Consider the following 27994-nt stretch of genomic DNA (forward strand, 5'->3'; position numbering starts at 1 on the left):
TGTGTGTTGTTGTTGAAGCAATGATGGCGGCAGCGGGATGCGGATCAGCAACCGCGGCTGCCGTAGGAGGCCAAGGTGGAACCGCTACGGCCAGAGGTCGTTTCCCCGGTCGGCCTTGGTCGTCCCGCAGTCGTTTGCGCTCCGAGAAGCGATGGCAACTCGGACGATCAGGCTTAGAAGCTGATGATGTGACTAACGGAGGGCCAAGGCCCGCAAACCTGGTCCTATCGTTAAACGAAGACCAGTCTCACTTGCGCTTACTCGGGATAGAGGCGAGCCACCAGACCCTTGGCCAGGCTGGATACAGCTCTAGTGGGAGTGAAGAGGTGAGGTCCCAAACCGACCCAGGAGTTAGTATCTTTATTTCATCTCTTCACATTTTGTGTGATTGTTCAGTGTGCGAGAATGAGTGCTGTCCAGAGCAGTGTGACTGGCTAGTACCATGGAGAAATGTCAACATCCCTTCGCTAGGCTAACTTTAGCTTCATTTGTAGCAACATTTCATGCTAACTACTGTTAGCATAGTGTAGCTTCCCATGACATTTAACGAACAGCCGCAACACAAAACACCACTTCAACATAGCAGCAGGGAAGTAACGTTAGCACTGCTCCCTCAATTGAGTTTGTGTAACGTCTGGTTAAAAGAATGGAGTTTAAAAATATCACTAATGTATTTTTTGAAATGCTAGTGAGTGACTTCGCCAATTTGTAAACAGGGATCGTAATTATTTCATCTATGGCCCGCTCGTTATCGGGCCAGAGTAGCAACTCGCTAATAGTAGCGAACACAAAGAACGGGAGGGCTAGCGCCTCGGCTAACGGCTAACTGCTCTGTTTTCATACGCTGTCCAGATGCGGGCAGAGTAGTCTGCTTAACTTGTTTAGATAAGACAGCACACACAAACCTCATAGGACTTTCCCTGTCGGTCTAAGTTTTAATTCTGCCCGCTTTTTTTGCAGACGGAACAGACGATAATTTAAATGCTTTCGAGTGGAGGAGGTTGCTAACTGCTAGCTAATGTTACTAAACACGACATGTTTAAATGGTGGTGCAGAAGTGTACCAAAGCTAGTTGCACCCCTGTTGTTAGATCTGAATTCTCCCAACTATTACATTACACATGTAAGTTCACATCGCCCGTTACTATGCACATGAGATGTTAATGTGTAACCCTGATTCATAAGAGTGGAGCGGTTTGCAGGCGTTCAGGTCACATCTGCAGGCATGTGGGAGATGTACAGTAGTTGGAGGGAATCGTAATTACAAACCGAACTTCTCCTGCAGTGTTTTGTAGGTAGTGTAGGTGTCCTAACTGTTCGAGTGTGATTCATATTAAGGTTACAAATTTCTGAACTTGCATGAGGTGGTATGTGATCTAGTAATTGCATGTAACTGCATCACGAAAAGTTCAGGAAGAGTCCCCCCCAGCAGTCAGGCCCTGCTCATGTTTAATGCATTGTAGCTGAGATGTATGAAAAGATTTAGTTTGAATGTAAAGAAACTGTCCATTGTCTGTCATTGCTATTATTGCTGTGAAGTTTTAACCAAACAAGTAATTTATTATTATTTGACATAGCTGTTGGTCCACCATGCTAAGATGAATGTGTGTGTGTGTTTTGATAAAATCATTGTGCTTGACATTTGTCAATTCTTCATAATGAACTTTCAGAGGCATTTTCAGTGTTCCTCCATCTTTATTGTTGTGGATACAGTTAATGCTGTGCTCTGCAATACAAAATTGATACTGTAAACTAAAACATTTTAGTGTTTTGATTTTTTTTTTAGAATGGTTTGGTGGCCTCCAGCAGAGGTGTGACTTTACCTCAAGTGTTAAATATCTGTTTTTATTTTTCAAGGGAGATGACTTCAGAGGATTTGAAGCTGAGAGAAAAGGCTCCAAAGGTTCTGTATGGTCACGACAAAACCCTTCCAAAGGTAAAGAAAAATGTATCACTGCACCATATATTGTAATTCTAAACAATACACACATTTGGACTAAGCACATAACATGACATAAAAGAGGGTATTTTTCTATTCCCATTTTTGCACTCATTAGAGGAGCTGTGGATTTTTTGTAATATTTAAAATCTTTTTGTTTTGTAGGTGAAGCTGTCAACACAAAATCTAAACGACAAATTGAGAAGCTACCGTTTAAAACGCCAGCAGTGGATCCAGATATTACTCCACCTGATCCTGTAAAGGATGTAAAATCTTTGGAGGAAACACATGGCTTATATCCTGAAGCAGAGCCCGCAAAGGACAGCAGAAAAGGTTCAAAACGAAAAAACACTATGGATCGACAGTCCACCAAAAGCGGAGCCTCATCAGCAGCACCAAGGATTACCATAAAGTTGGTGGCCAAAAAGAAAGTGAAAACTGTAAAGGAGCCTCATAAAAAATCTGCAAAGAAGTTGAAGGTAAAAGGAATTCAGGATCAGCCCAAAGCCAAGGACATTCAGGGTGACCAGATTTCCAGTGCTCATGTCAAATTAAAAACTGAACCTCATGAGGATAAACATGGCACAGAAGATAAGGGAGGGGGGGCTGCACCTGCAAGGAGGCGTGGGAGATCTGCTTCAAAGACAACAGAGCCAGTTGGCCAGACTGGCGCCAAAATTGTGGTTGATGACCAAAAATCAAAAGAGACAAAATCAGCCGACAGACTTAACACTGTAAAAGAGAGCGAGACTGTGGAGCCGAAAACGAGTGCAAAGAAATTAAAGCATAAGGAAGTTGTAACAGAGCAATGTTCTGAAGTTAAACAACAAGTCATTCGTAGGAGCAATAGAGTTACTAACCCACTCACTAAAAAAGTCTCAGGCAGTGCAGCTGAACCAGAAAGTCTGAGTAAAAGTGACGCCAATCTGGTGACGTCAAAGCCAGAAGTTTCTCAAACGGTGGAGACCAAGCCATCAGTGAGAAAGGACAGACGAAGGCAAAGCAGGAGGCTGAATAAAGATGCTACAGTGCCAGAGAACCATGGTCCATCACCCACAGAGACTGATCATTTAGCTGTGCAATCCAAGGACAGTTTGCCTTTGATAAATGAGGAAATGCGAGTCCCAAGTTTAAAGTTGATAAAGATCAGAAACCCAAAATATGATGCACAGGCCAGTGGGAAGAACTCAACACGGAAGAAAAAACATCGAAAAAAATTTATCTGGACTTTAACATTAGTGAAAGGAGAAAGCCAGAAGCAGGGTGCTGAAAACACTGTCAAAGTAACAGAGATGAATGTGAGTGAAGCGGACCGGTCCACTTTGTGTGACACCAGTGCCAACAAGAATTTAGAGGCAATGGATAAAACATCTAAACCCGATAACTCAGCCCCACAAGAGAGTAAAAGCTTGGACAATAATGAGAAGGGTTTCCAAAACACGGATGACGTGTCAGTTGAGGACAAGTCCACGTCACAGGTAGAAGTTGAACAGGAACAAGAAAATGAGACACCTCCTCAAGAAACGACAAAAACGGATTGTGGCAAAGTTCCACCTCTTCAGATCAAGAAGGTCTCCTCTCCTGGGAAACACAAAAGCTCAAAGCCGTCCTTTTTAATTCAGCAAGTTAGTCCTCTGTCTGAAAAGAAAGAGGATGTTTTGAAAGAGCTTAGTGAAGTTAATGAGGATAAATCATCATGTGTGGATACTGAAGTCACACCAACAAGGAGACTAAGGAGGAGGACATTAAGCTGTGATTCCCCACAACCAAAATCTGTTGGTCATAAGCCTGTAACCACTCCGAAACGGAGGCTTAGAACGAGTCCACAGGATGAAGATACGCCGCAGGTGCACGTTGAAGAGTCTGTTCAGGTTTCAACTGAAGATTCCCACTCACATGGTCTTCCTGAAAATCCCATTCAGGATTTGGCTGAGGAGCCCTCACAAGTGACCAGTGTAATCTCCACTGAAGTTTCTGTTGAGGATTCCTCAAAAATTGCTGACGACCCCTCAACGGTGCCAGTTGAAGTTTCTCCACAGAAGGTGGACAATGAGGTAGAACCACAGATTGAAGAGGTCCAACCGTTGCCTGTGCCTTCCAAACCTAAAAGATGTAGAAATAATAAGCTCGGGAAAAAGAGGTCTGTTCAGAGGAAGAAGGCTGGTGTCGCTCCAGAAACTGCTGTCATCACAGAGTTGGCTACAGTCAACACAGAGTTGGCTACAGTCAACACAGAGTTGGCTACAGTCAACACAGAGTTGGCTATGGTTGAAGCTACAATTGCAGATGTGCTAAAGGAAAATACGCAGCCTTTAGTAACAGAAGTCGGTCAATCAGAAACAAAAGATTGCACCCTGCCTGAGGCAAAGCAGGACAATGTGTCAGTGGAACAGGAGCTGATACAGCCACCGGTAAAAGAGGAAGCTGAAATTCAGTTAATAGATAGTCAACCTCCTTTGGTAGAAGAAAATCAAGCAAGCGATCCAAAACCATTGTGCCTACAAAAGAAATCCCTCAAGAAAGTAAAAAAGAGGCGTAAAAGTTTGATTGGGCAGCGTCAGAAACACAGGCACAGGGGCAGAGATGGGAAGTTTGCTCCACTTAAATCATCCGAAAGTCAGAAAATTGTTGAGGAAGAAAGTGACATTTCCACCCCATTGGCAGCTATTACACCAACCCCAAAACTTATTGGAGTACAAAAAAAGTGCAAAAAAAGACCTCCAGGCTTGCATTTTATTGGGTCGAAAAGGCCAAAACCACAGTCTAAAATAATTTCTAAGCTGATGGAAATAGGGCTTGACAGTGATAGTTTGAAGCAGGAAGAAACAGACACATTAGTGGATGGGGGACGAGCAGATGTTGTAGATGCCCAGCCCGGTAAATCAAAGTTTGTGAAAAACATCAAGCACTTCATTATGCCTGTTGTAAGTGCCAGATCCTCACGAGTGATCAAGACCCCGCAAAGGTTTATGGATGATGTTGGAATGTCGGTATTGCCTCGAAGAAACTCACCAAAGAAGGGTTTACAAATGGGCTTGCAAATGCGCCCTGGAAAGAGGCGAGATGATGGGATGGGCAGAGCAATATCCCCTATCCTGCCGGTTGATGAGGAGGATATATTAAGTGAAGCTCAATTGGATGTTGATCTGTTTTCAGCTCAGGACCTAAATGATGACATTGATATAGCTGACAGCCTGTTTTGTGAGAAAAAAGGTGGCAAAATTGAAAAGAAGAAATCTGTTAAGAATTCTGCTTTCAAGTGGCCGTTGCCAGAAGAGTCAAGCGAGGAAATGTATACACTGGACAAAACTTCAGAGGACAAATATGAGGATCAGTTTTTAACTTCACCAGTTGATAAGCCCACAGAAGTATCTACTGACCTCCCAGATGCCCAGAAAAAGAAAAGTTCCCCGAAGTTTAATAAACAAGCAGCTCACCTCAAGATTTATCAAAGGTTAAAAAAGGCGCAGATGGGACTTCCCAAAAGTAAAAACACAACAGAGACAGACTGTGTGAGCAAACCTCCTCAGCCTCCTGTCGATTTAGCAGAAGGACTCGATGATGAGGCCATGAGCATCAGTCTCAGGCAACGGAATACAAATGCAGAGAAGAGCAAGTCCAAGCTCAAGATAGAGGACCTTGATTCTCCTGGAGTAGTGAGAAAAGTGTCTGTGTGTGTTCGAACTATGAACTCCAAGTCCCATACATTTCAGCACGGGAAAGAAGAGGGTTTAACAGGGGAAGACACTGCCCAACTTCACTCAGGTAAGCAACATTTTTTAAAAAGCATTAAATTGTTTGATGATCAGCAAACAGTATTAGCTTCATCACTTAAAACGGACCACATTTTGGCATATACTGCTTTATATCCACAGGAGAGCTGCAGTCACAACAGAACTCAGGCACAGGTGAAAGCGATTATCCTGGAGCCGTGGAGAAGGGAGCTTCACAAAGAGCGCGCCTCACTGGTGCAAATAAAAGAATGTTCAATCTCCTCAGGAAAGCCAAGGTCCAGCTCATTAAGATTGACCAGCAGAAACAGCTCAAGTCATCTGGGGTAAATCATGATCACCACAAGCACATGATCTCAGTCACTGTACGCCTTAACTGTTCATTATTAGATAAAGTCTATGTAATAGTACCTGTCATAGACGGAGCAAAGCTCCTGAAGTCTTTTGAATGACTTGAAATGAGTTTTCTGAGGCTTGGATTGATGCCTTGTTTTTTTTTTTAACCCTATAGCTGTTGTCTGGCTCGACTGGTGCCAGGTCCCGGGACATGACCTCTAAGAGACAAAGGAGGAAGCAGAGGGTTAAGCTTGATGCTGAAGTTCCAGTGAAGACAGAGCCACCTCAAGGACAAGTAAGTGTTTAAATCAATAGACCCGAGGCAGAAGTCGATCTAATTACAAATCTTGTTCCCGTCTGGTTTTACTGGTTTATTGTTATTAATTAACCCTTTGCTATAATTGCAAACCTAGCAAGAGCAAACATGTTCTGTTCAGTATACTTAAGTAAAACGTATGGCCAATGATTCAGATTTTTAAAAGATATGTGAATTCTTGGTCAATGCCAGCCTATTAAGATCATTGCCTCCATCTTGATCTGATGTTTATTTTTCTCCAGCCGCAGCTCATCTCTCCGCTGTGCCAGGAGTTTCGAAGAGCGGGAGGTCCACGTATCAAGCATGTGTGCCGTGCTGCATCGGTGGTGTTGGGGCAGCCTCGAGCCTTGGTACCAGATGACATTCCCAGACTGAGCGCTTTGCCTCTGCATGAGAGAACTGGCATTTCCCCTTCAGCTATCCCTAAAGGTAAGTGTAAACCGATTGGCAGACTGATTTGTTTTCATTAGTAGTATTAGACATTGTGGTAGTACTAGTTTCAGCTTCTCAGTCCTGGCAGAAAACACAGTTGTAGAGAGATTTATTTCTTTAGCAGACAGATGCACTGAAAAATAATAATTTATGATACATGTGTCTGTATAATATATGAGTCATTACAATCCTATGCTTGTTCATTATTTTTATTGTTTTCAATTTCCATTTTGACCCATTTATCTGTAGAGTGCAAACAAATGCACAGTAAATCAAGCCCTATATCACTGATGGTGATATGAAAAAAATGGCTTATTCCTAAAATATTCTTCCTTTAAATGCTACTATTGTAGAGATTTGATTATCATTAGCTATTGTGATTCTGTTTGATTTGTATACATACAGGAACACTTTTGGTTAATAAGATGTTAATTACTATGTGTGAGACAATATCCAAACCCAAAGTAGTGCAACCAAATGATCAGAAACCAAAGATGAACTACTTAAGTGACTGATGAATGTCCATTTTTGTTGCAGACATTGGGTCCCCTTCTGAATCAGACAGTCCAGGGCTGTCAGATCCAAAGGTCACCAAGGTCAAGAAGCCGACAAATTTTGTGAAGCGGAAAGGACTAGGGCCGTTTGGGTATCGTTCACGGAGGTGTGGAGTATGCAAAGGCTGCAACCACGAGGACGACTGTGGCAGGTGCATGAACTGCCTTGACAAACCAAAGTTCGGTGGTCCCAATACCAAGCGGCAGTGTTGTGTGTAAGTTGGCCTTTATTTAATTTTTTTGTAGTTTATCTGACTGGTGTTTCATAATCATTAAGAATCTGTTTTTTGTTTCTTTTTTCACCACAAGTTATAAGAGGTGTGATCAAATAGAGGAGAGAAAAGCACGCAGACTAAGCGGAAGAACAGCGCCCAAAGGTAATTTTGCACTTGAGCATGGAAGCTTCATGTTGCTGTAATACTGTCATTCAGTGTGTCAGCTATATGCCACCTCTTTTTTTAAGGTGCCTCCAAGCGACGGCGATCCTCTCTCAGTGGGGGTCATTCAAGTAATGACGAAGGGAATGAGGGTGCTGCAGACTCGCCATCTGGTCTCCAGGGTGACAGTCATAGTCCAACAGTAAGGAAGCAGCCAAAGCGCGTTGTGAAACCTCGCGTTTACTTTGACCTGGTGGACTACGACTCCGATCTAGACGACAAAGCTTTTTCAAGCTCTGCCTCACCAGCCAGGAGAAGGGGCACTGGATCCCGTTTCAGTCAAGGTGATAAACACTCAGAAACAAGGCAACATAAGTAGATGTTTACTAAATGTTTTAGTTGATTATTTTTTATTCTTAAAACCACAGATAGAATCCGCTTACATATGAGTCTTTGCAAACATTTCTATAAACTAAAATATTTTTGCTTGTAAGAGTATCAATCTTTTTGACGTGCCTCTTACTAATAGATTTTGTTTTTCTTGCCCCCTAAAGACTTTGTGTCACTGGATGGATTTCTTGGAGACATTTCAGATGAAGAAGTCAGACATCGAAAGTCCAGTTCACACCGTGTACCGCCCGTTCGACGTAAACCTGAGAAGGTGGGTAATTCTGAGTTTAATCAGTGCGTATACCCTGGTTGGCCAACACAACTTGCATCTGTTGCAGTTTATGTAGGATTTGCTCTATCACTTAATGTGTGTCAACACTGTGCAAAAAGGTGTGCTGGCCAGCAGGGGCACACTGATTTGTCATTGAATAACATATTTTCACATTATTATGACATCAAGCTGCCATATTTGTCTCTGAGAACATGCCAGACACTGTGTTTGTTAACTGCCAGCTTTTGGCATGGTGTAGCTGAGAAACCCTCTTATTCCGCATTTAAATTTGCCGCCCCTTTTACTTGGAATAACTAACAGAAGGACCTAAAACTGTCTGAGCTGATCATTATGAGGGAATGTAAGTCACTTTTAAAAGGTAGAGAAAATAGCACATGGTCAGTGTGACTGCTATTCCAATTTTAACTGAAATTGATGAGTGCACATTCAGTAGTTAGCTAAACGTACACTTGTCAGGCTTTGATTTTGGAACAGGGCTGAAACGTATATCTCCTTCCAACCTCTCCAGGTAATCAGTACCACTATTACACTTGCCCCAGGCACGTTTAACCATGACTAGCTAAAAATCCACAATACCAGCCTGAAAATGAAGGAAATCTGAACAACTGCACGAGAGTCAATAGAGCATAGCTCTATGGTTGTCAGATGCTGGTTGAGTGTAGGCGCCAGCTAATATTGTTTTAAGGTTTGTTGCCATGGTTACATACAGGGTGGTGGGTCACGTGGTGGTGCATCAGCTGAGTATTGAAATCACCTATTCACCTGGTGAATGTGGGAACTGAGAGGGTGAAGGGGGAAGTCGTACTTTTGCTGACCGCATGATCTTAGGACATTTTGGCTGTTTTTATGGACTATGGGAACATTCACCGATTGTTTTTTAGCAGCAATAAATACGCATAAATCAGCACCCGAGAGATGTTTTTATTGGACAGCCAGCGCGTCCGCCAGGTAAAGTTTTCCCCTGTTTAGCCTCTCGGCGACTATTGTTTGTTTGTTTGATAGTCGCCTAATATTGAGGTTGGCCAATGCAAAGCTCATTCGAGGGGCCAGACTTAGCGAAGGGTCAGAGGGTCAGTATGGGCAGTTTGTATTTCCTCCTATAAATTTCTGATGCCTGTGGAGATTATTGATAGTGAAGACAACATCCAAAGACTCAGTTGTTGTCGTCTTCTTGTAACAGACATCTAGTAAAGCAGTCTCCACTGTACCACAAACCCCATCATGACTCAATAAAAACAATGTGATTGAACATAAACACAGAAATTGCACTGCAGTTATCACCAGTTCAGTAATGAAATAAGGCATTTACTGCATGTAAATACAGTTCTGTACGTACGCCATAGCCCAAGGTTTCTGTGTATCACAAAGTGCATGAAAGAATGTAAAAACAGTTACTGTGGGTGATCTTATTAATCCCAATGTGGCCTAATCATATACTGAGGGTATATATGGTGTCCATTAGGATGCATTGTGAAAAGCAAGTATATTAGAGCTTTAAGTGTGCCCATTTATGCCCACATTCATGTTATGGTTGTCTCTCAGGGTCTCTCATCTCAGGGTCCTTTGGAGCAGACTCCTCCCAGTGTCCTGGCTGCCCTGGCCCATGGGTTTGAGCAGAGAGAGGCTGAGTCTTCAAAACCTACTCACAAAATCAGGGTTGACTTCAAGGTAGGTCACTTTTTGTAACACAAGACAGGCATTATGATGTGATTACATTTCTGAAATGAAGCTGTTAAGTGGTTACAAAACTATAGATTTCTTATTTGGTGCCACAGCTATGCAATGCACAATGATTCTGTTAGCATATAACAATATTTTAACATATTTGATGTGTTCATTATTTTTCATTCCACAGAAAGTTAATGCATGTCAGTGTTTAATAGAAAGTCACACATAGAGCCATTGTGATTTACTTGTTCACGTAATGTGATTGTTTTGTCCACTAGAGGTCACTGTTTAATTGTTATTTATGTGTTTCAAGAGATCTCTTCAATGAGGCTTTATGACATGAGAACAGCATTTTAACACACACAACCATGTATAAAAAAACAGTTTACACAGTTTACCTCACCACTTCCTCCAGAACTTAACATGTAAAGTCACTCATAATATATTGGTCAGCAGACAAAGTATTATCCTGGTAACTACTTTGAGCAGTCTTTTGTCAGCTGTAAATCATGTTGTCTTCCCAATTTCGTCATTTTCAGGAGGACTGTACTTTGGAAAACGTCTGGAATATGGGTGGTTTAAGTATACTGACCTCTGCACCGCTCATGCCACCCTATGTCTGTTTTCTCTGTGCCAGTAAAGGGCAACATGAGGTAACTACTTCAAACAATTTGCTCTATTATGATAGAAATCTTTCTTTCTTAAATGTGTATTAAGCTAGAGACTGACAAGGTTCTTACAGTTGTCATTTAGTAAAACATAACACAAAATAATGCAGATTTAAAAAAAGCATGAATCTCATCAGAGCAGAGGATTTTTATAATTTTAGGGCAATTTTGAACTGAAATGTTTTAATGAATTGTTTTTTACAGATGCTGTATTGCCAAGTATGCTGTGAGCCCTTCCACCAGTTTTGCCTTGAATTAGCAGACCGCCCCTCTGAGGAGAACAAGGAAAACTGGTGCTGTCGTCGCTGCAAGTTTTGCCACGTGTGCGGCAGGAAAAACAAGCACTCAAAGGTACGGCCTGTTATTTTAACTTTTTTTGCTATATTTTACATCCCAGTGTTAATTTCATTCGGACATTAAGCATGACTTTGAGTTCGATCTGGATGTGGAAGCGCACCGATTTTCTGTGGAGTGTTTCCTGCTTCCTTTCGGTGTCCATGTTAAGCAATTGGACGTGCCATGGCCCAGAGCTTTGCAGTTGGCTTTCAATCTATAGCAATAGGTTTCAGCATCTGGTCTATTTTTTCCGCAACACGCAAGCAAATCTGGCTAGAAAGCACTCTGATAATCTATTATGAAGGATATAAATGATATATTATAAGTAATGAATGATCTGACTATTATAAATGAAATATGCATCCCATGCTGACTTATTCCACATATGTATCAGTTGTGAATAGACAAGCAGACACACACACAAACACACACACAAGTAGACATACGTGTGATTAGAAAAGAGCAGAGGAGTAGAGTCGCTTGCTGACCAGTACAGAGAAACGCTCTTCCAGTATGAAAGGCCAGATAACTGCTGGTCCCCCATACTTGCTGCGCCCAGTTTGAACATGGCGTTAAATATTTCTTGTCTCCCTCAGACATTGTTGGAGTGTGAACGATGTCAGAACTGTTATCATCCTTCCTGTCTGGGACCCAACTATCCAAAGCAAAACAAGAAGAGGAAAGCTTGGGTAGGCTCATGTTTCAAGTTCATGGATGTTTACTTCAAGCCTGCAGAGGTTGAAATGCACTTGGTGCTGGTCCATAATATGCTGGTTTCTGTGCAGGTTTGTATGACATGCATCAGGTGTAAAAGTTGTGGCGTCACACCGGGAAAGAGTTGGGACACTGACTGGAACCATGACAAAGGACTTTGTCCAGACTGTTCAAAACTCTATGAGCTAGGTGAGGGGAGAAGTAATGATCGATCTGTCAGCTAATTTTTTTTCCTTCCAACATTGCCACGCTTTATTGACACTAATCTTTTCTTAATGCCTCTTTCTCCAAGGTAACTACTGTCCAATCTGCTTCAAGTGCTATGAGGACAATGACTATGACAGTCAGATGATGCAGTGTGGCACATGTAACCACTGGGTACATGCCAAGTGTGAAGATCTAACAGGTGATTTTGATTATTTATCTTCATGAGAATAAAAAATACCCTAAGTGATGGCATCAAAGCTTTGTGCTCATTAACACTGTTGAAGACATGTCAAACCTCATTACATTATGAATTTTTTGTTCCTAGGTGTTTTGGTGTTTTTTGTTAGGTTTTAATAACAAAGGGCATCAGAATATCAGAGTGTAGTGAGCAGGGAGAAGAAAAAGGGGAATATCTGAAACCTATTATTACTTATTACTTAGTATTGCTGACCATGCTTCACACATGCAGCAGCTGCACAAGATCTGCTGAAAAATGTCATAGATGTGTTAACATAGTTAGGTTAGAAATGCATGAGCTAAATTACTTTCTTCTTTAAATTAATTTCAGATGAGCTATATGAGATCCTGTCCAGCTTGCCAGAGAGTGTCGTGTATTCATGTCGGCCATGCAGTGTGACCCAGCCCAGTGCTTGGAGAGAGCTGCTCTACATAGAGCTCAGGGCTGGGGTGGAAAAGGTGCTGGCTTGCTTGCTCTCCTCCACCCTCACTCAGCACCTGGTTACCTGCTCACAGGTAAGAGATTCAGAAAAAGAAGTTGGTCACATGATGTGTTTATGTGGGAGTACTTGTATTTATGCAACACTGACTCTTGTAAAATGCAATGTGTCAAATATGCTCTGGTTTCTGCTGCAGTGTGAAAAGCTGGTTGATCCGGACAGTGGGATTGAAGGACAGCCAGCCTGCGACCTCCGAGCTGTAGGCAAGAAGTTTGACAAAGGTCTTTATACCACGCTGGTGAGTACACAGCTGCTTAGTCAGTGTTTGAGCCACACTTCAGTTAAAAGGAAAAACGGTCAGCCTTAGTTTTATGAGGCTTCCAGAACTTATAAATGTCAGTAAGAACTGAAAGGCATTGTTGAGGCAAGAAGGCCTCAGCAAAAACATCGTCAAAGTCAGAAACTTTTGACACTATGCATCTAACAGTAGGTGCGTTTCCATCCACGTCTTTGCAATTTGTGCATAAAACAGAGTGTAAATACCAAAAAGGGTAAGGTTCCACTGTAGCTCCTCTCCTGACATAACAGTAGTGGATGGGGAATTAAATAAATACATTTTAATTGTCTTTTTCTTATTTCTGAAAATTCTGTTATGATTTGTGCTACATTAGGATAGAAACCCAACTAATCAGACTTACTTAATAAATACCAATGAAATGTTTGTTTGTTTTCAGAAAATGTTCCATGAAGATGTGGTTCAAGTGGTGCGAAAGAGGCTTGAGCAAGAGGAGGATCTTCCAGAGGAGCAGCGACCCACTGCCTTGGCACGCTCTTACTACCTAAAGGTGCTGAATGATCAGAAAAAAAATTGTGCAGAAATTACTGAATTGTTTATAAACGTATTTATTTTGAAATGGGAGTGTGAAAAACTGCAAAGTGAAGCTAGTGAAGTCATAGTTTTATAAATGCTGGTGAGTTAGTATTTATAATTTACTTGATTCGATATTTGTCTTTAGCTCCTTGAGGAGGTATTTAACTGGTTCAACAGCCAAGACCCAAAGGTGTGGAACCCATGTACCAAAGACTTGCCAATGTGAGTAATATTTTTTTTTACTTGTTTCGATGATAATAATATTTGTTTTTCTTTTTTTGTGATTTTTTTAAAAGTAATTTTGGGAGATAGTCCATCATTACTATGTATTTGATGTTCTTGTATACACATGAAAGCCACAAGCACTGCTTTCTTTTCTATGGCATGAAAAGAAATATTCATCATCTTTTGAACTATCTCTCTCTTTTTTTTTAGGGGGATGCTGTCCCATGCTGTTCATCCTCCAACAACAGAGCATGTTTATGCCCAGTGGCAGGAGAGGGAGAGGCTCTCTTCCAGGGCCCCACTGGGGCTCCTGCAGGAGGACAATGGACAAAGCTTAGAAGTAAAGGAGGAAGAGGCAGTTTCTCCATTGTCTGGGGAGCCAATAAGCCGAAACCATTTCAAAACCAGCAGGGCTGTCAGGCTCAAATTCAAGGGTAATGCTGTCAGATCATGAGAACCAATAATAGAATTGGCAACTTGTAATTTCTTAAAATCGTGTGAAGTGTTAACCTCTGTATATTTTATATAGGGAAAAGGGGCCGCCTTTCAAAAGCTGATTTAGACACCGGATGGTCTAAGGATGATGAGAGACAGTGCTCTTTGTGCCAAAAATATGGAGACCTCAAGCCTAATGTAAGTGATGCATTAACCACAAAAATGTATAGAGTATTTTAAAAAAACAAACTTGTAGAATAAACTGCTTGTAAATACTATACATATTGTGTTGACTGGTTAGTCAAGGGGTTTAACCACTTGTTTCTGTGTTGTTCCACAGGAAGCTGGCAGGTTGCTGTACCTGGGCCAGAATGAGTGGGCTCACGTCAACTGCTGTCTGTGGTCAGCTGAGGTGTTTGAAGAGGACAACGGCTCGCTACTACATGTACACAGTGCTGTCACAAGGGGCCGCCTGATGGTTGGTTATTAATCTGACTCATAAATCAATTTATCTGTTAGTTTACAAATGTGTATTCCTACAGAATATTAATCTGAGTTTGATTACTTGTAAATTGTAATGTTTGAGAATTTATAGAAGTCTAATAACAATAGAGTAATCTGCTCATGAACAAATATGCATTCTTTTAAGTAATGATTGTTTCTTTATTCCATCAATCCTCACCCCCTCTTAGCGATGTGAACGCTGCAACCAGACCGGTGCGACTGTAGGCTGCTGTCTGACATCGTGTCAAAGCAACTATCACTTCATGTGCGCTCGCTCTCGTCACTGTGTGTTCCAGGACGATAAGAAGGTCTACTGCTACAAACACCGACATCTCATCAGTGGCAGGGTAAAATCTGCTCCTCCGACTTGTCCCTGAATGTATCACTTGGAAGGTTTTTAATTTGATTCTAGGTTGTATTATCACTTGTTTTTCTTTTTTTGTGCAGATGATAACTGGTCAAGAATTTGAAGTGAACCGCAGAGTATATGTGGACTTTGAGGGTATCAGCCCCCGCAGAAAGTTCTTGACTGGTCTGGAACCAGAATTAATAAACTTGATGATTGGTAAGTACTCATATTTTAGTTTCCTTTTTACTCCTTGGCATTTACTGAGATGTTGATATGTTTAACTAATACTTGTTATTCACATTGTCACTGCACAGGTTCCTTACAGATTGACCAACTGGGTGTGCTGACAGAACTTTCAGCTAGCAAAGGAAAACTGTTTCCTGTGGGTTTTCAGTAAGTTGCAGTTTTTCTTTTGAAGCGTAAATACATAAATAACTCATAGTTACAACATGGAATGAATAGCGCTGTTAAAACTGTGTTCTTCCTTCCTAAGATGTACTCGTTGGTACTGGAGCACAGTTAATCCCATGCGCCGGTGCAAATACACATGCACAGTGCGGGAGGTACGGCCCGTTGTCCTTGAGAAGCCTGTTGAGGAGATGCCTGACCAGGGAGACAATCACACCATTGCTCACAGCCCCTGCCCACTACCTGGTGTGTAATTTGCTACTGAAAAACTGCTGTGCTGTAGGAAGTGATTAACTAAATTAAGGGCTCTTGCCTTTGAACAAAATGATAACATATGCGACCAATTTTTTTTGTGAGTGCAAGTTAAAATTTCATGTGGTTGCATAAATGTGAGTGCATGATTTAGTCTGAAGTCTCAAAGGTGACAAATAGTGACAGCTGACTCATAAATGGATCTAACAAAGGTTAAATGCGCATCAGCAGGTCCATGTTACATACATCTATTGTGTGAGATTTTTATAAACTGTGGTTATTGAGTCACATCTCTTCTAGGCACTATCTCCCTCCTTCTCTCATCACAGTTCTTGTATTCATACAACAGAAGTTACAGATATTAACTGCTCTTACTAATGAGAGAACACTGCAGCAAAATTGTGTGTTTTTGCAACCTGAGTGTAGAGGATTGTAATATTTATTACAACCTCAGTAATATCTTGTGACTTATTTTTGACACACAGCTCTGCTCATTGACTAGAGTAGCAACTCCAATCTTTTGGCCTGTCTGTGGCATGACAGCCTTCAGTGTTGACAGGCTAATACTTGTGATGTATAACCAATCAGATAGTGCTGTCAGTGGGGAACATGGAGCAAGGCTAAAGGGTGGTGACTGTGGACAGAGAGAGGCAGCTACTTTTTTAAGTACTTTAGTTTTGGTAAATATTGGATTTATATGATTGAGATAACAATAATGAAGAAAGGGAAGAAAGGGTGTGATCAAACACCCTTTCTTCATTATGCTGGTGTTTGTTAGTAATAGTGCCACCACTGAAAAGGTTTGTCTGGATCGCTGATAAATGAGAGTATCTATCTAAACTGTATCTGTCTCTATGAATCCTCAGAATCTGAAGCCCAAGAGACTGATATAACAGAATCCATACCCCCAACGGAAGAAGCCTTTATCCCAGGACCTACCCCCAAGTCAGACCACGGTGCAAGGCCAAAGATTCCCAGGAGACCAGCTGGAGGACTGTCCCGACCTCTGCCATCCCCAGGTAAAATATAAATTTTCTTCATTTTTATTTATTTTTCTCATAATTATTTAAGCTCACTAACAAATAACTCAGTTGATCTGATCAAAAGCAGCCAAGTCACATGCTGTTGTTTCATTTTTATTTCTTCTCAGGAGCCCTCCAGTTGAAACCCCACCACATATTGACCATAAGTGATCTGGAGGATACTCGAAGGGTTCGTCGCCACAGCCCACACCCACAGACAACAGGCCTCCGCAATCACATGCCGCCCCCTCCTCTGGGCCCTCTGACAGGACCTATCACCCTCCGTGCCGGAAAGTCTTCCCTTTCCCCTTCCCCACTCTTTCCACTTGGTGCTTCAGACAACTTGATAAATTCTCCATCACCCCGCTCAGTCGGAGGTAGAAGTGCTTCCTCAGCCCGGTGTCCTGGAAACACAATGACCCATTGTACCTCATCTTTCTTTCCCCAGTCTCCCTGGCAGGAAAGTGCAGCAAACTTTCCCTCTCCAAGTCTTTCGTTCTCTCCATCCATACCACATCTACCCAGAAATCGATTTTCATTTGATCTGAACCAGTCAGACTCAGTTGAGGTACCACACAACTTCTTAGCTTCACCAGAACCTGAAGATGTCTCTCCAGCAAATGGTGCGTCACCCCAGGGAGATTTAGACCAGCAGAAGGATGAAGAGGAATTCCCCTACAGTTCATTTCACAAGGATCCCAACGTGAGTCTGGGCCAAGAAATGAGAACTGAACTGGAGATTGAAGAGACACTCCTGAATGAAGGCGTGGCAATGAACTGTGGGGGACAAATAGTGGTGGAAGGCGATGATCAGGAGGAATTTTGGGGAAGAGCCCAAGAGGTACACAAGAGGAAGACCCTTGTTGCCAACCTGCCACTGTCTGCAGCCTCAGCCAGGGATGACTTGGGGAACACTTCCTCAGATGATGATATGGAGCACTATTTTGACTTCTCACGGACAATAGTCAGCTGTCCTGCTTCAAAAGATCATTCCAAGTCTCCCTCCTCCCCTTCCTCCCGGCCCCTGGCTCAGCTGGATGGTGTTGATGATGGTACAGAGAGTGATGCAAGTATAGTGACCAATGATGATGCCCAGAAAGTTGAGGGTTCTAGTCAAGCTCAGTTGCAAGCCAAAAGCTTAAATAATAAAAGTACCCCTCAATCAGAAACTGCAAACTGCACACAGGCTGTTCAGAGCCTGTTTCCCAAAGCGTCATCCAATGAAAAGCACAGCAATCCTTCATCCGTCACCATCTCAGTTGCCAGCAAAAGTCCTACAGAGAGTTCACATCAAGAATCAACAAAATCCCACAATCCCAGTCATTCGAAGGAGGACAACATGATATTTGTTTCTCAACAAATTGCAGGAAACTCTCCCCTCAAAGAGCAAAGCTCTGGCACTCCTTTAGTAAATCAGGAGACTGTGCTTCCTACTCCAGTTTGTGATTCTCTGCCTAACTTACTCACAAAGGTGCCTGAGACCTCCTTTCCTGAGGAGTTATTCCAGGGTTCCACTTTAGGATTTGCCTCTGGAACACCTCTTGTGCTTGAGAGATGTGAAACTAGTGCACATTTAACTGAGATGGTTCCTTTGCTAGAAGGCACAGCGCTCGAGGCCCAACAGTCTGAGGCTTGTAAACCCCTGAACTCCGAGCCTGACAGCAACCACTCTGCCGTGTTGAACAACTTATCAACAAATTCAATGGCACAGTCATTAGCAAACTCTGCTGATAACAGTCAGGGCGCCTTGCTGGATCTTCTTCAGCCTCCGCCTGTAATGTCTGCAGATGTACAAACCCCCTCTCAAGGCCTTGTAGACTCTCTACAGATGTATTCCTGTTTGCCAAGTTTTAACCAGCCTCCTCTAACAAGTATTACACTTCAGCCGGTAACATCTTCACAAGAAGCAACAACCTTCCAATCCATGGGACCTTTGTCCAGTAAACTAACCACCCTCAGTACTGTTGGAGACATGACACAAACACTGCTAAACGTTGCCCCTCAAAATGATCCAGTGCTGTCAGCTACATCAGGCATTTGTCCCCCAGCAGGAACATGTGCAACTGTCTCTCTTCCTATCTACTCCACACAAACACAGCCATTGGGTTCCACAGCTGTCACCATCGTTTCTTCTTCTGCGTCAATATCATCTCTTTCTGGACTGTCAACACAGTGTTCAGCAGCTCCAACACTGGCCCAAACCACCTCAGCCCCTGTGATCTTGAACGGTTACAGTTCTTCATCTGTGCAGAAGGAAGCGACATCAGGTCACACAATCTCCATCAACTTTTCCACACCCAGGCCAGCTTTAGAGCCTCAGCAGCCAGTGGTTCCCCAGGCTTTACCTGGACATGCTATTCTTACTGTGAAGGAGGTGGGAGGTCCAAATGTGGATCCGACACCACATGTCCTGCTGGTAAACCGCCTAGGGCAGATCTTCGTCAAGAACCCAGAAAGCAACACGTTCCAGCTGCCCACTCCCAGCTCGCCCTCCTTTAACTGTGTCACACAGATTGCCAGCCTTTTGCAAAGCAATGCACTGTCAGCCACACTAGCAGCAGCTGGTAATATGACTGCTCCACCCCCCGGGGCTACTATTGCAACAGCAGTTCCTGCATCAGTTACACCCGCAGTTCAGAATCCAACCACAATCACACAGCTGCTCACTCACAATAGCAACGGTGCAGTGGCATCAGTTAATGCAAAGAAGCCCAGGAAGAGTGCAAAAACACCAAAAGATGAAACCAATCCAGAGAAAAAATCAAAGAAGAAGAAGGATTCTAGTGCAACCAAAAAATCGAAGTCATCCAAGGCCTCCGGGCAGCCTGCTCCGTCTACCGAAAATCCTCCCATGACTCCTGCTGAAAGTGCTCAAGCAATTATTAATCAAGCGATGGCGAGTAACTACACCCCCAAGTGGAGTGGGCTCCGAAACCTAAGCCCCTCCTCACTGGTTTTGCCACCTGGCTTATTAATTGAACCGGAACCTCCAGAGCCTCCACCAGTAACACCAGCACCAGCTCCCGCAGCCCGGCCTCGCACCCACGTCCGCATGAAGAGAGTGTCTTCACTTTCAGACCGTATTGTCACAAAGAAATCTAAAGTTGACTTCCTAAAACCAGAGCCCCTCAGTGAGGAGGAGGAGCGCCGCAGACCTGCTTTCCCAAGCATCTCCAGCAGAGCCTCAGGAGTCCGCATCAAGACCCCAACAGTGAAAGGAGTGCTGAACCTAGACCAGTTAAAGGAGGAGCATATAAGTGATTCTGACAGCTCAGGGTAAGATTTTATTCATCTAAAATAGGGCTGCAAATAATGCAAATTTTCAGTGTGAATTTAAGGTCCAGTGTGTAGGATTAAAAGGGATATATTGGCAGAAATAAAATATAATATGCCTAACTATGTTTTCATTTGGCGGAGTTCGCCATGTTGTTTATTACCAAACACTGGCTCTAGATACCATTCATGTGTTTGTGCCAGCCACTGTAGTTCTCTCACTGGCTTGGCACACTGGTCAGTTTAATTTTGTTGCAATGTTGCAACCTTACCACTAGATGTCACTAAATCCTACACACTAGACCTTTGATGGATAAAGACAAGCTGAAAATTCTCACAATGTACAAGCTCAATCCAGCAAATGGTTGGCACTGTTTAATGGCAATGTTCTTCTTTGAAATGGAGCAAAGACAAGAAATGGGGAAAAAAAGACCCACTTGATATATAACACAAGTAAAAGCTGAGGTTGTGCAAGAAGAGCCTATCATAGTTCGCCAAGAATTGATAAACAATGCTGTTTTTTTTTCAGTAATGTCAGTTAAGCTTCCATATTCAACTTGCATTTATTTGCTTTCTGAATGGCATGTTTTTGGATTTGCTAGAACAATATAGCATCAATGTTCCATTGCAGGATCTGGAACCAGTATATTACAGTATATTGACTATATTGCATTGAGTGCATTTGTTACAGTTTTGTGTTTGAGAATCTTGTATCTTTCGCAGATCGGAGCCGTTGGATTACATGTCTCGGGGCGAACAAGGCAAACAGCATGCATGGGAACCAGTGGGACACAGCACCCTGACTGACTGGAAAAAATACTCTGGTACTGTTTAGTTTTGATCATGTCCAACGTCCACTAATGGACTTTGCCAAAATTGTGGCCACAACATTCAAAACCAGTTTGAAATACAGACTGTATTTATTTATACTTTTTTAGGCGCTGCTTGTACCTCAGATGATGAATCACCACTGTCTGGTGAGGATGAGGAATTTCCCGTTAACAAAGACCAGCCACACTTAAGATTTGAGATAACCAGTGATGATGGTTTCAGTGCAGAGGCAGACAGTATTGAAGGTGAGGCCAATGCTGTGAAAGAAATAATTCCTTAAACACTGTTTAGATTATCTGATGTAATAACTCTATAGTATTTGCTTTACACATAATTCTCAACTCTCATTACAGTGGCTTGGAAAGCAGTGATAGATGGGGTGCAGGAGGCGCGAGCTATTGCAAGGTTGAGACCTCTGACCTTTCAGAGGATTACCGGTGCCCGTATGCTCGGTCTGGTTCATGATGCAGTGGTGTTCTTGCTGGAGCAACTTCAAGGAGCCCACCGCTGTCAACGCCATGCCTTCCGCTTCTTCAAACAGTGCACGCAGGATGATGACCTCCCTGTTAATCCCAGTGGTTGCGCACGCTCTGAGCTGTACCTTAGGTATGTGTACCATTATAGCTCAGATCACTCCTGTTTATTGATCTTGTGTCTTTATTGAATCCACTATCTTGTCCTTTTGTTTAAATGTAGGTGGAAAAAGCCCAGGTGGTATAGCATTACAAGTGATGAAAAAAGTGCGATGTTTTGTGGTATTTTACTTTATTTACTCATCTAAACCTGATATCATTTTCTCTTTTCTGTCAACAGGAAGTCCACATTTGACATGTTTAACTTCCTGGCTTCTCAGCATAGACAACTTCCTGACATTGGGCCTTACGATGATGAGGAAGATGAGGTTCTTTTGAAGTCCACAAGGTCAGAATTCATTTTTTTAGTTGCATATTTTTCCTTGTTTTACATGCAATAAAACTTGAAGTAGCATTTTGCTTTTTCATTCATTAAAAAGAGAAGAGTGTCTCAAACATTTTGCTTTTGACTAATATGTCTTCAGTGTGGTATTGAAACTGGAATGGTAATCATTGAGATAGAAGGGTAACTACTGTGTATTTTTAAGAGACAATTTTACCTTAAAAATGTCAAAATAATCTTTTTGGATATTTCATGTGAGTTATTATCTGGTCTTTCTCTTAGACGGGCTACTAGTTTGGAGTTGCCCATGGCCATGCGCTTCAGACACCTGGAAAGGACGTCCAAGGAGGCTGTAGGCGTGTACAGGTCAGCACAGAACTACTTTTGCAAAATAATCAGAATTATATGTAATTCTCAAAAAATATTTTAATTAAGGTAATGAGGAGGGCCAGCTGGCAACAACAAAGTCTGTTGGGTTTTAACATTTTGGGTGGGAACAATGAAATCGTAAAGCAAAATCTGAATTTTCTAAACATCCCCAAGTGCTAAAGGGTGACTCAAAAAAGAAGTTGCAGTCACCGTCAGTCACAGATACTGTAAAATGTTTAGGGTCACTATTAAGTCAGTGTATAAAAAAATTAATATACACAATATCAGTATCTACAAGACTAAATTACAAATGAATAAAATAGAAATAACAAGTTAAGTGCAGTGTTGCAGCATACAGGTCACTTTCATGAATTTCACATTTTTAGGACCAAGTTACAATAAGTTTTGTCACTTTGTATTCTGGGTAAATGTACAAAAGAAACTGAATATCATAACAGGCCATGCCATCGATGTGTCTGAACCAGAAGAGAGCCAAAACATTACAAACATGGTCCAAGAAAATGCTGAGTTATAATCAGCATCCAACAGCACAAGACAATATTCATGCTGATGAGAAGCAAGATTTTTGAAGACTACCTAACTCCTTTCAAGGAAAATGAGAGTTTTGTGGTAGGATGACTACTAGATTACAGAGAGTTATGCCAATTGAAATGTGTAAGGTTGCTTGTGGTGCTTTTAACTTCTACAGGATCGACTGCATCATGGAAATTGAATTGCAATTGCAGTTCTTTCAAAATTTACTGCTGTTCATGCCAAATAAGCAACTCCTGCAATAATTCATGAAGAACATTTTGGGAGGATATCCACAAGTGTTACAAAATAACTGTGGGAAGGATTGGAAAACATTTGTAGGTGGAGTGGCAGAGGAAACTGAGTCAGTTAAAGATAAATCGCTGTGTAATGTTTTTTGTGAAAGCACCAAAAGTCAACCTTACATTATTGTCGCAATTCTTTCTCCATATTGCCCAGCCCTATTACAATGCTAGCATTTTCTGATAAGCACAGAGCACAAACTACAGCTGAGGGTGATGGGAATGTGATTAGTATTGCAGGTATTTGGTCAGAAAACAAAGTATTGTACAAATAAAATTTCTGACATGAACTCAGATTTTTGACCAGAGTCAAAAACTAATTGTTGCATGTCACTTTTATTTTTCCACCCTGGTGTGCTCAAAAGTCACAACTTCATACTCATATTGTATTAGATCCCATTTATACCTTAATTAGAAAAAAATACACAGGCTTCTCACAGTCATGGAAAAAACTTGAAAAGTCTGGGAAATTCACAGTCACATTTTCAAGGCCTGAAAAGATGTTGGGTTTAATTAAAATCACTGAAAGTTTTGGAAGTCAGGGAATGTTTTGTGTATAATGAAACTGTGACAGTAGTCCTCTGTAGATAGCCTACCACAGAAGGCAGGGGTTGGCAAGTAAGTTTTTCTAAACAATTAAATGGAGGGCCAGAACATAATCAAAAGCTAATTTAAGAACTGATTAAAAAAAATGCAACTGATCTGTGCGACAGACCAACACAGGCCACGCATGTGTAGGATATGCAGAGAATGGATGAAAATAACTCAAGAAATAACAGAGGACAAGGATAGGCCCATTATGAAATCCAATCATGGATTTCGTATATAGAATTAAGTCATGAAATGCTCTAAATGAGCTTGGTTTTATTTCCCCTTATCATAATAGAATACTAAACATGTAGCCTATCATTTTAATTTTGAAAATGCTTCTTTTTTACACACAAAACATCACCACTTGGACTGACCATGTAGCAGAGCCTAATTTATTCCAATAACTATTTGATAAGGTTTACTCTCAGAATTATTTCTTGGTATTGGTGACCCCACTCCGCATGTAGAACGTAGCGTTTTTTAAATATTGTTTGCATGCTGGAGGTACGATATTACGTTGTGTGCAGAGGGAAGTTAGCTAAACATTTAACATGCTACCTAGCAAGACAAAATGTCACTATCAAAAAGTCTAAAGAGGAAAGTTGACAGCGAAAAGAGGGCATTCACTGAAGAATGGAAAGACAAGAATGCGTTCATCTTACCTGGTTTCATGAAAGGAAAGACTGTGTCTTATCTGCAGTGCAGCGGTCGGTACGTGCAAAGATTATAATATTAGACGGAAGTCAATGGATGCTATCATTACCGCCGAGTAGCAGACCTTTCTGCAAGGTCTGCTACTTGCAGAAAGGAAATGCTGTGCATGGAGTTTGTATCAGTGGTCTCCGTCAGGCATATGGATTTTCCATAGCTGGTGCATAACTCAGGGTAATCTGTGCAGTCTGTGTTTGAACAATAATGAGCTGTCCGTCAGATAGTTGCATCACTGCGTCATTTATGTCACATTCTGCTTTTTTGCGCTGATTTTGGTGTCAGTGTTTTTCATAAAATGAAACTAAATGACCTTTGTTTGATTTACTGAACTGGTGTGACTTTTTTCATACCACACATTGCATGTCGCTAATTCAGCACCAGGCTCTGTTCACGACAGTGCAGCCCGCCGTGTCCGCCTCTGTCATTCACACTCACTTTCAACATGGATAAAAGTATAATCAGCATTCTTCAGACGGGGGTAGATTCTCTATTTGGACATTATAGCCTATTTGTGGGACTGTCTATAAAAATCAGATAATCAAAATAATCTGGCGGGCCAGATACTATTGCTGGAGGGCCAATGTTGGCCCGCGGGCCGGACATTGCCGACCACTGACATAAGGTAGCTGTCAACATAATGTCGCTCCAATATATGTGGACGTGTGATGCTTTGTTTACTATCATATACGTTTCTTTATTTTCTTCCTGCGCTCTATTTCTCCTTCCATGTATGCCAGCTGAAATTATAAATAGAGTTTGAATCCTAGTATGTCTGAACAATGTCGGGCGAGTAGGTAGCTTTAAAAAAAAACTATTATGGGTTGTTGAAAAGTCATGGAAAAGCTTTTGATGACAAAAAATCTGATTCAGAAATTGGTTTGAGTCTGCACCCTGACAGACTCCATGGCACAGTTTACACATCATAACAGCTGGCGTCAGAGCAAATGAATTTTTCTGACCCAAACTGTCGCAGGTCTGCTATCCATGGCCGTGGTCTTTTCTGCAAGAGGAACATCGAGGCAGGGGAGATGGTTATTGAATACGCAGGCATCGTCATCCGCTCAGTGCTCACTGACAAAAGGGAGAAGTACTACGATGGCAAGGTGGGTTTCCATTTCTTTGATCATTTTGATTGTAATGGAGTCTACAAAAACAGAGGATAAAAGTTAAAGAAAGGTAAGAAAATGAATCAACAGGTCACATTTTTGCCTTTGCAGGGTATCGGCTGTTACATGTTTCGCATCGATGACTTTGATGTGGTGGATGCAACCATGCACGGCAACGCAGCGAGATTCATCAACCACTCCTGTGAACCTAACTGCTACTCTCGAGTGATCAATGTGGAAGGCCGGAAGCATATCGTCATCTTTGCTCTTCGGAAGATCTACAGGGGGGAGGAGCTCACCTATGACTACAAGTTCCCTATTGAAGACGCCAGCAGCAAACTCAACTGTAACTGTGGGGCCCGGCGATGTCGGCGTTTCCTCAACTGAGACATCTCTCGTATGAAAAGGGGAGGATCCTGTTTACTTGTAAGCCTTAAATTAAGGTGGATTGGGCTCGGGGAGGCAGCAGGCTGTCTGCACAGAAGGGGAATTAGCCACTATGAGACCGGTCGGGAATATTCGGCCGGTGAGAAGTGATATGTGGACATTTTTATAGATTGTAGAAGAGGAGCCTTGGATCTGCGCAGGAAGGTCAAATCTGGCAAGTTTCTGCTTTTGCCTGTGAAAGAGTTCAGACGTGCAGCTAACACAGCACCAGAACAGTAAATACTGCGGAGGAAGTGTTTTTGGTTTCCATTGCTGCAAAACATTTACCCAGATGTTATCTGAAAGGGGGGTTCCTGGATCAGTATGGACGACACCAACAGAATTTCTTTGAAACACACATCAAGCCTTATCTGTTTGAATCATTGCTGAAAACCTATAGCTAGGCTCTGAGAGATTCCTTATACGTTTTATTCATTTCTTGGGGGGGAGGGTACGTCTGTCTGTTGTACACTTGTAATCATGATCGCTCCATCCTCCAGTGATGGGAATATTATAGCCCCATCCATGCAGTGGTGAAGTCAGTTCTTGAGCCATACATTCACCCAAACCTTTGTCTGTTTTACCTGACATTGAACATGTTAATACTTTTTCTTTTTAGATTCATTTTTCCTGGGAATAACAAAACAACCATGGTGCTAAGCTTTGTAAGGTCTTTAACGTCTTTAGTTGGACAAAGATGTCCCGCAAATCAGGAATAGTTTTGCTGTTTATTCACCCTGCTGAGACCATTAATCTTAAATTTATGCACTCAAGCAGTACTCTTATCTTTATTGGAGTGTTAAGTGTCTGCTACGTTTCACACTTTAGATCATCGGTGTATGTGTGTCACATGTTGTCTTCCTGTGTTGACTTAAAAATAGATGTTTTCAGTGTCATATCCATAATGTGTCATTAAGACGTGTTTTTCTCTCTTGATGTACAGTGTATGTAGCAAACACTACCCAAGCCAAAAGTGAAGAGTTGTGGTGAATATCAGTTTTTTAATATATATTTTTATTACTCTCATGGCAGATGCTCATTACCTATTGCAATAAGACGTTGCTGCCCTACAGTTGCACATAAATAACCATCAAACGTAAAAAACTATTTTCATCTTTGTGACACCTGCTACAGTTTATCTCTTAATCAGGGAGATTGTGGTATAAAGCATTGCCACTGCGTGTGTGTGCATTCAGTTCCTGCACCAGGCCAAGAACAAGATGCACAGACTTTGCAGAAGATGTTGCAGAAAACAGAGAGTCTGAAATGGAGCTGAGGGAACGCACTCAGCACCTTAAAATGATGTTTAATGTTGTTCTTAGTCGATGATCAGTGCCGTCACTGATGAGGGTAATCTAATTCACACACTGTTCAAATTGGTAGTTCTATTTATTCATGTTTTGATTTATATTTTTATTGGTAAAAGGTTGTGCTTTGTGTAAACGGTGGCGGTCTAGTGTATTAGGAGATCTCCCCCATTTGTATCTTTTGTTGTGTTTACAGCTGATGTCCTTTGTTTCACTAATTTACTTGAATTTTCTTTTGGGGCAGTTGTGTCATGCATTTAAGCCTTCATGACAGAAATTGTTCTAAAGCAGGTATTTTTAAAGAATCATTTTTATTTTATCTTTTTGTTATGGTAGATTACTGACGGTCTTAGAATCAGCCACAAGAGTAAAATGAGCACTGTTTGCCTCCCTAAGTCCATGATCATCTTTTTTTTTCTTTTACCCCTCACCCTTTTCAAACTTCTTAGAGCAAATGTCCATTATGTTTTTGACTTTTTATCTTAAATCCCCCTTTCCCTCTTGCATGTCCAATCACTGGGATGGAGCCCAGATTAACTTGTGTCAATCACCTAGCTGACAACAAGAGCAGAGTCACTCCCAACTCCTTGCAAGGATTCTACCTCAGCTGTTTACACAGATGTTTGGGAATACTGATGCAAAAAGAGAGGATGATAATTTAAAGAGAAGCTTGGTTTTAATGTCCTGCGGAGCTGGTGAGTGTGAGTGTGTCTGCGTGTGTGTATGTGGGTGCGTCTGTGTCGTTTTGTGTGTGTGTGTGTGTGTGTGTGTGTCTGTGTGTGTGTCTGTGTGTGTGTTTGCAATGAAGGATGGAAAGCACTAGTCAAAACCTGAAGTTATCATGACCATCTCTCCCAGAATCTGTTAAGAAAGCTGTATGTTATATATACACACAGACACACACACACACACACACAGCTCGGGATGGGT

At 41.9% G+C, this 27994-nt stretch overlaps 1 protein-coding gene across 2 annotated transcripts; it reads left to right on the forward strand.

Moving 5' to 3' along the window:
• The first annotated feature begins 10 nt into the window (after positions 1-10).
• Positions 11-27953, forward strand: kmt2bb (lysine (K)-specific methyltransferase 2Bb). 2 transcript variants are annotated; one of them, XM_042490498.1, is made up of 36 exons: positions 11-350; positions 1857-1935; positions 2104-5703; positions 5814-5995; positions 6181-6300; positions 6564-6750; positions 7291-7522; positions 7617-7684; positions 7771-8028; positions 8239-8345; positions 9909-10034; positions 10574-10687; positions 10907-11053; positions 11635-11727; positions 11824-11941; positions 12045-12158; positions 12528-12712; positions 12833-12934; positions 13371-13481; positions 13653-13729; positions 13943-14166; positions 14262-14365; positions 14508-14645; positions 14860-15018; positions 15119-15236; positions 15335-15413; positions 15514-15674; positions 16547-16699; positions 16831-19978; positions 20699-20799; positions 20914-21051; positions 21160-21412; positions 21620-21727; positions 22004-22087; positions 25199-25328; positions 25443-27953. In XM_042490498.1, exons 1-36 carry the CDS (start codon positions 21-23, stop codon positions 25716-25718), a joined length of 11724 nt encoding a protein of 3907 aa, XP_042346432.1. In that variant the 5' UTR covers positions 11-20; the 3' UTR covers positions 25719-27953. The 2 variants fall into 2 exon arrangements, with proteins under 2 accessions (XP_042346432.1, XP_042346433.1); XM_042490499.1 differs by having other exon boundaries at positions 11-326.
• The last annotated feature ends 41 nt before the right edge of the window (positions 27954-27994 follow it).

The sequence above is a fragment of the Plectropomus leopardus genome, chromosome 7 (genome assembly GCF_008729295.1).
Source record: "Plectropomus leopardus isolate mb chromosome 7, YSFRI_Pleo_2.0, whole genome shotgun sequence".
Taxonomy (NCBI): Eukaryota; Metazoa; Chordata; class Actinopteri; order Perciformes; family Serranidae; genus Plectropomus; species Plectropomus leopardus.

Bases quoted from the DNA above. Each gene is read 5' to 3' on its own strand.
- kmt2bb (XM_042490498.1), top strand. From the start codon at position 21: ATGATGGCGGCAGCGGGATGCGGATCAGCAACCGCGGCTGCCGTAGGA. The intron at 8,029-8,238 runs GTGATAAACACT...TGCCCCCTAAAG, and splicing joins TGGATCCCGTTTCAGTCAAG to ACTTTGTGTCACTGGATGGA. The intron at 21,413-21,619 runs GTATGTGTACCA...TTCTGTCAACAG, and splicing joins CGCTCTGAGCTGTACCTTAG to GAAGTCCACATTTGACATGT.